The sequence below is a fragment of the Phyllostomus discolor genome, chromosome 4 (assembly GCF_004126475.2).
Source record: "Phyllostomus discolor isolate MPI-MPIP mPhyDis1 chromosome 4, mPhyDis1.pri.v3, whole genome shotgun sequence".
Lineage (NCBI taxonomy): Eukaryota > Metazoa > Chordata > Mammalia > Chiroptera > Phyllostomidae > Phyllostomus > Phyllostomus discolor.
The window spans coordinates 185711549-185718904 of record NC_040906.2 but is presented as its reverse complement, the minus strand read 5'-3'; the positions used below and the strand labels follow the sequence as shown (position 1 = coordinate 185718904).

The window sequence follows — 7356 nt, the reverse complement described above, 5'->3', positions numbered from 1 at the left end:
CTGCATGCACTGGGTAACCTTAACCCAAAGGCAGGCAGGCAGGCGCTGCTGTTCAAACGAATTAATTATTAGTAAGAAATACATAAGGTTTGTTGCAGCCCTTTGAAAATCGGGAAACACTTCCTAAGGATTACGGAATTTATATTTTCCATAGCCCCATTATTTCTTTATTGTTTTGTGACTGTGGGTTACATGCCCTCCTGTGGAAAGTCATCAGACACGAAGTTCACCTTCCTGCTCGTGTTAGCAGTTACGTACATTGAGGAATACACGAAAACCAGGTTTTCCTTTTCTGGTGTGCTTCTCTCTTGAACTGTGTAACTATTAATAACTTGAATCCTGCCCTTTCTTTGTTTACACTTACATTATTTCTAATTGTGTTAGAGTAACCTGGAAACCTGAGAGTCAGAGGTTTTTGTTTTTTTTTTTTCTTTTCATTTCAGTGCACCATATCGTCTGTACAGTGCAAATCATATCAAATCCTCTTCTATCTCAGGAGTTTGGATTGAGGTTCAAAAGAACAATTTTTTATTACCAAACTTCCCCACAGTTCTCTGCTTTTCTATTCCAAATATATATATATTTTTAAAATCACACCAATGTCAGGGCTTTTAGCAATATAAAGAAAGATTTATTTTTGAAAGTAGCAAAACTTGTTTGAAAAAATATATATCTTTAAGTGAATTACTTTATAAATGTGACTGTTAAAGTCAGCTATTCTATGATCTACACTTTACAACATACTGTACAACAGATACAGACTGATAGGCTCTTCTCATCTAGTCATATATTTATAATTACATATTGCACTTGGACCAGCAAGGCTCGCAGAGTCATTCACGTACAAATTAATAAAGTTAAATAGATGGGAGTCTTTGTAAGTACAATGGATCTCCTCTGGTTTGGAAACGAATCTCCTCGTCGCTGTAAAGTGTTCTCGCGGGGTGGGACAGAGAGAGGAGCTTGGCGGGGGAAGCAGAGGCAGAGAGCAGGGAGGGCAGGGGTCGCCTTCCCGGGCCGTTTTCCCGGGGAGCACGCCTTTCCCAGACTCGCACCTCCAAGGTCAGGACGCTGTGGTTCCACACAAGCGGCTCGCGGTCACCACTTCTTTTAGGTCACTCTCGGGTTTCCCGGCCACCATAAAGGGCCACGTCTGCAGGAGAGAAAAGGGTGGAAGCAGGTAAGTGGCCGTGGAGGAGGGGTGGGGTGGGTTTCCAGGCTGACGAAAGGAGAGGGCGCGGTGGGGGCAGGCAGTGAGTCCGACCGAGCGGTTATCTCTGCAATTTAGCCGGAGTCCCGGTGAGCCTCGTGGCTGGATAAAGCAAAAAGCAGCACTGGCGCCGAGGCACAGCTCCGGGGGGCAGGGCAAAGAGGAGACCACTGCTAGGGTCCGAAGTGAAGCCCAAGGGAGGAGGCCCTTCGGAAAGCCCAAAGTGGCTCGTGCCCTGGCATAAGCAGAGGCAGATGCCAACGTGAGCCCGAGCGGGCAAGCCCAGAAGGACCTCGGGCAGGCTGGGCGCCGGGTTTGCGCGAGGCCGTTGTCAGGTTTCCTGGACCTCCAGCTTTTATCTCCATCTATCTCCCCCTGCCGACTTTGTTTCCTGCGTCACGGATGCGGGCTTTGACCAACCCTGCTTCTAAATTAATTGCTGTCTCTTAAGGGAAAAAAGAATACCAAGGAAAGAATATACATGCGTATTCATTTTAGGATCGTCTTCCTACCGGCCTGAGCAAGCATAACCTTCTCTTCCCTTCTCCGTGATGCTGTGTAAGGGAGCCCACTGAGGTTTCTTGTTCAGAGATGAAGGCAGCAGCAAGTTGTAAATGAAGGCAGTACTTTCACTTGACTTCCAGATTTTAAACAGCTACTTACTCATCTCACGCGAAAAATAAACTTTTAATTGGAAGGGAAAATATTTTTCGAGGCAAAATGTGGTTTTGCACCTCCTGGTTCCAACTCAGTGAGAAGACAATTCAAATCTTCAAACCCCTCTTGCTAGTGCTGGCAGATAAGATGACTCTCAAGAGGAAAACCTCTTATTCTTATCATGTATAAACAGAGATGCTAGTAAGCTGTTTTTCTTTAGAGCCTGTAAGTTTTAAAATTAAATCAAGCGAAAAGGAATCAGATATATTTCTTAAACGGTAAAATGCATTTGAGAAAAAATATTAGGCTCATTGAGCATTAGTTTTTAAGGTACAAAATAAAATGTTCTTAAATTTTGAACGAAAGTGACCTTTTTAATATTACCCATTACATCAGTACTCGTGAGAATGTGCTGATTACGCTGATATTTGCTAGAACTTCTGGGATTAAAAACTGTCAATACACTTATAGGAGAAGCACAGCACATTTAAGTAGTTGGAGACTTACTTGACAATTATAGGAGACATGATGTTCCCACATCTAATAGTCTTACATATGCTTGAGAGAGAAACAAGAGTTGGGTGGTCTTACTTACAAAAATTAGAGGGAAAAATCGAGTTCCACTCTTTAGCTAAAAGAAGAATAAAGGGATTAATAACAAGCCTCCTCGGCGCGCAGCATCTTGTCGGCGTTCCCTTCCCGCGCCAGTCCCTCCACTCCAGCCCTCAGGGCTCGGGTACAAGGGATCCTCCTCTTTGCCAGCTCAGTACACTTGCAAACTCCTAAGTGGGCTGCCACGTCTAACAATCTCATAAATCACCCCTGCTCTGGCGGCTTGTAAGGCAGACAGCGAGGGCCGTGCGAGAATCTCCTGCATCGGTCCCTAGAGGCGGCGCCGGGCTGGTGGTGGCAGAGGTGCGGAAGTCCCAGCCGGGAGCGCACGCTCGCTCACCGCGTGGGGCGGGGGCCCCCGCCTCGTCGCAGCCGCCCGAGAGGACTTACCAGGTTGACCGGGTGGATGTAACCGTTTTCGTACTTGTCGTTAGCCAGGATCTGCCTCAGGTGGGCGATGTAGCTGGACGCCAGCCTGAGCGTGTCCAGCTTGGAGAGCTTGGTGTCCGGGGGCACCCAGGGCAGGGTGGTCTTGAGCCTGGAGAAGGCCTTGCTCAGCACCCGCATCCGGGCCCGCTCGCGCGCGTTGGCTGCGTTGCGCTGGACCTGCTTCCCCTCCTGGCTGACCCCGCTCAGGGGGCTTTTCTTGGTGGGCGCCTTCCTCCTCTTGCCTAGGCCGCCGCGGCCCTTCTGGGGAGACCCAGTCTCGCAGTTGGAGCTCTCCTCGGTGCTCTCGTTGGAAGTCACAAACTCCTTGTTCGAGTCCATTTTCAGCCCGTCGCAGTCCAGCATCTCCACCTCTTGGAGGTCCTCCACGTCGCTGAGGGAGCCGGTGGACATGTTTGCGGGAGAGGAGGAAAGGGGCAGAGGGAAGGGAGAAAGGAGAAAGAGACCCGGAAACCAGTGGGCCCCCCTGGTGTGCCGTGCGGAGCAGCCACCTCGTGTGCGGAGTTGGAGTTGGGGTTCTGGTTGGGTCTCACACCCCTTTCCCCTTCTTTGAGAGTTGTGAGAAGGAACCTCCACGGCTTCTTTGGGAAGGAAGCCGACGCTCTGTTTCCCCACCCCCGGAGTCGTGGCCGTAGAGGAGTGTGAGAGAGCGCTGAGGAATTTGGTGGACACTAGGAATTTATCTGGGGAATAGAGAGGCGGATCCTTGCAGCCCAGGGGAGGGGCCTGCCAAGCCCCAGCAGGGCTCTTAGACCCCTTTCACAGCCGGAGGGAAACTCTCCCTCGCAGGCCCTCATTTCCAGCCTGTGATGTAAATCAGTTCAGTCCCAACGCTCAAATACCCGTCACCTTCTTCCACTAGGGGTGGGCCCAGCGGGAGCAGGACCCAGCTACAGCCCCTCTCCGCGCTCATTGCCCATCTCCCATCTCCTAAGGCCTGCTTCCTCTCTTAAGAGGTCATGGGTTGTATGTAGCGGACTTTAGAGAAATGACCAGATCTTTTGTTCTTTCTGGGACTTCCACCCAGAAAGCATCTCTTCTTGCTTCCTTCCCTCCAAGAAAACACCAATCAAAATCCAGGCAGAAGCCCTGGCTGGGTAGCTCAGTTGGTTAGAGCATTAGCCAGATACACCAGCGTTGGGGTTCCATCTCCTGTCAGGGCACATGCAAGAAGCAACTAAGGAATGCATAAATAGAGGAACAACAAATGGATGCGATCTCACACACACAAGCAAACAAAATCCAGGCAGAGATGAACTACCTCTTGCCAACACCTTATAAGACTACAGTCTTACCAAGATATCTTCCAGCCTTAGCTGGGGAAAATCAAGAAAACAAGTGTTTCATAGAATCTGTAGGGTGCTGTCAGAGGAAGTACTAAAAAATTCACCTGCACCCGGTCACTTTGAAGACGGGAAGAAACTGCTTGTGTGCACACAAACACACCCCCATCGCATACCCACGCACAACCATGCACATCTCGGGAGTGGGGGAGATGAGGTAGAGTAACATGAGTGTGTGGAAAGTATTTTGTAAGGCGATAATCTTTTTCTTAATGGAAAATTAAAACTTTTCTAAATTTCTTTCTACAAATATGTTTAATAGTGTCTTAAGAACCTCAGTTGCTCTCAGATATCACCTGGCCTGGGACTTCCTGTTTTCTCCCTCCCAGCGCTACTGCCTTTTCCTTCTCCTTACATCCTCTCAGCCTACCAGGGTTCCTCACACGAAGCTGACGTTCCAAGACACTAAACAGCATTATCCCTTTGGGAAAGGTTCTTTTCCATTTCTGACTACAGGCTGGACCATCTTTCCTAGAGAATCAGACAATCTGGGGAACAAGTAGAAAGGCAAAAGGAACCAGAAACCAAGGGGTGGCACGAAATTGATGAGATGAAATTGGAGAGACTGAACACATGAATCTCTTCCTAGTTTTTTTTTGCCTGGTTTTCTTTCCTCACAATTAGGCACTGAAGAAGAGGGGCTGAAGCAAAGTGTAAGAGTGGCATCTGAGCCTTTGTCTGGGAGTCCGCACCCCTCTCTTACATTAAGATATCATATCTCTAATCCTGGGCTCAGCTGGGAATTCGCTAACCTCTAACGTTTTGTTTTGTTAGCAGGGTCTTGTTTGCTTTCCCCCTATGCTGTAAACTAAACAGATTGTCAGCAAATCAGTCTTTATTAATGAATTAGTGAACCCCCCCACCCTCACCACCATAATATCTTTGCCCAGGATTCAAAATTTGTTAATCACCAGTATGGAGATTTATGGGCTCTCTTCTTTTCTGTTGTTTGTGCAGGTGGAGATTTAAATGACCATATCCACCACCAAGATTTATTGCAAGAGTGATTGATGTTATAAACCAGGAAAAAGACTCTTCCCACAGCAGGGATGACAGAAATATCAAGTTGAAGTTGCCTTTGTCCTCATGCACAAATGACCCAGTACTAGAACGCAGAAAGAGCAATCATTTAATCTGAGATCCAAGACAGCATTAAGCGAACACCCAGCAGGCCTGTCACACTTTCCCCTACTGAGTCCCAAACTAGTTTTCTTTGATTTTCCCTCCCTTGTCTCAGTCTTGGTAAAACATGAAAGTTAAAGTTATTTTTAGACTAAAAGAAGTGTGTGAAATGGGCTTTGGCCAATGCTTTCTGAAAATGTGTGTGTGTGTGTGTGTGTGTGTGTGTGTAGCCACTGAGATATATGCAAAATAACCATAGATAATTTATTTATTTGGGCTCCAGAGTGGGATAATGATTAAGAATCAGAACAACGGCCTTACCATACACCAGGCCATGAAGTTATAATAAAGATTTTGGTTCTTGGAGCCACTCTTCTTTGGGGAAATGAGGAGGGTGTGGTTTTCTGCTGCACCTTAGTTGGTAGGCTTGACAGGCTATTTGGGGGATAGCAGCAAACGAAGCAACACATACCACTGAACAGATTTCTAATGTCTATTTTCCCCAAGGTCTGCAACGGAAAAATAACAATTTCTGGAAGTAGGCAAAACTAGCTTCATGCCACATACTGATTTTTGTGCCTAGCAATTATTATTATTTTTAGATAAGCAAGAATTAAATATACTCACCCTGCAGTGATACATTTGGGATGGGAAGGGTAAATGAGTTGATAATGAACTTTGAGATGTTTGTGAAAACACCCTAGGGGATGGTTACCAGTTTGGGAGCAAGATGTGAAGAAAGCTATTATTTAGGTGTCTTGAGAAGTCTTGAAGAAAGTAGATTCATATGAATAATACTTTTTTTTTCTCCTGACATTTTGTGCCTATTCTGGCTAATAAACACTAAGGGACAAATGGGAGAGGGAAATGACTTATTGTTGGATTCTACTAAGAAAATCAGGGAAGCTGTAACTAAAGCTGTGCCAAATTCTCTCAAAATATAAACTATATTCTGTGAGAAGAGAAGCACTTTGGAGAAACTGTATTAACTCTTTCAATAACAAGAAAACTACTTTGAACATTACTGTTCCAAAACACCAGATAGAAAACTAGTGATTTGAAAACCTGCAGCAGATATTAGAAGTTCTCACCTTTCTTTCAAGAGAGTGTTTGTGCACCAGAGATATCTGGCCACGTTGTTGCACGCTGCTGACAATTTGTTTTTCAAGAAAGACTATCTCTGCAGGACTCCAGTGCAGAGGCAAATTTATCTCCAAAAGTTATAAAATGAAGATTAAGCATGGAATGTATCCTTGAACTTAAATCCTGGTTTATCAACTAATATATTTTCAGGAAGTTCAAATTTGATTCAGTTGCCCTTTGATGGAATAATTTGCCTTATTTTTTTATGAGAAGGAAAACATCACAGGCTTCTTTTGAACTGACTTCATGGACCATCACATTCTCTTTCCTAGGGAAGAAGAATGCGCTTTAAATTCAAATTTTAATCTTTTAAAAACCTCATGCATTCTGTTATTTGCCCAGGAGGTGCACAGGCTTGCAAATTGGCAAAACTGCTGATTGTCTCTTTGTTCCCCACTTCCAGTGAGCACTTCTTGGTATGTGCCCTGCTCTTTATTTGGTACTAACCACTACCACTGCCCACTCCTGTACAAATTAGTGCCTCTTTCTCTATTCGACTAACTTGTCACTGCGTCTTTGGCTTGCTGCTGACTGGTTTACATCTTCTTCTCATAAACCCACTGAAATCTGACTCTATTTTATTAAATTTTAACTTGATTGTATAGTGAGCACTATGTCCCATTACTTGTGCCAAATTATAATGGTTCTGGCCTGTTGTATTGGCTGCCAAAGTGAATAGAGCACTAGTGAGTGCTAAAGGGGTCATAATGTTGATGTGAGGTGCTGCTGTAATCTTTGCCCGGTATCATTTACGACCAACAGGTCATGCATGCATTCAGTTACCGGAAGTCCTTTTGGTGTCCATTGTACTCTAGCCCCCTC

General features: G+C 45.7%; 1 protein-coding gene across 1 annotated transcript; it reads right to left on the bottom strand.

Moving 5' to 3' along the window:
• Positions 1–602: 602 nt before the first annotated feature.
• Positions 603–3587, bottom strand: TCF21 (transcription factor 21). Its single transcript, XM_028509951.2, has 2 exons — positions 2870–3587; positions 603–1153 (listed from the first exon to the last, which is right to left on the bottom strand). The coding sequence occupies exons 1-2, from the start codon at positions 3317–3319 to the stop codon at positions 1064–1066; spliced, it is 540 nt and encodes a 179-aa protein (XP_028365752.1). The 5' UTR covers positions 3320–3587; the 3' UTR covers positions 603–1063.
• Positions 3588–7356: the final 3769 nt, after the last annotated feature.

Excerpts from the sequence above, each read along its gene's own strand:
- TCF21 (XM_028509951.2), bottom strand. The coding sequence starts at position 3,319 with ATGTCCACCGGCTCCCTCAGCGACGTGGAGGACCTCCAAGAGGTGGAG. Across the intron at positions 1,154-2,869 it reads ACATCCACCCGGTCAACCTG|ACGTGGCCCTTTATGGTGGC; the intron begins GTAAGTCCTCTC and ends TCTCTCCTGCAG.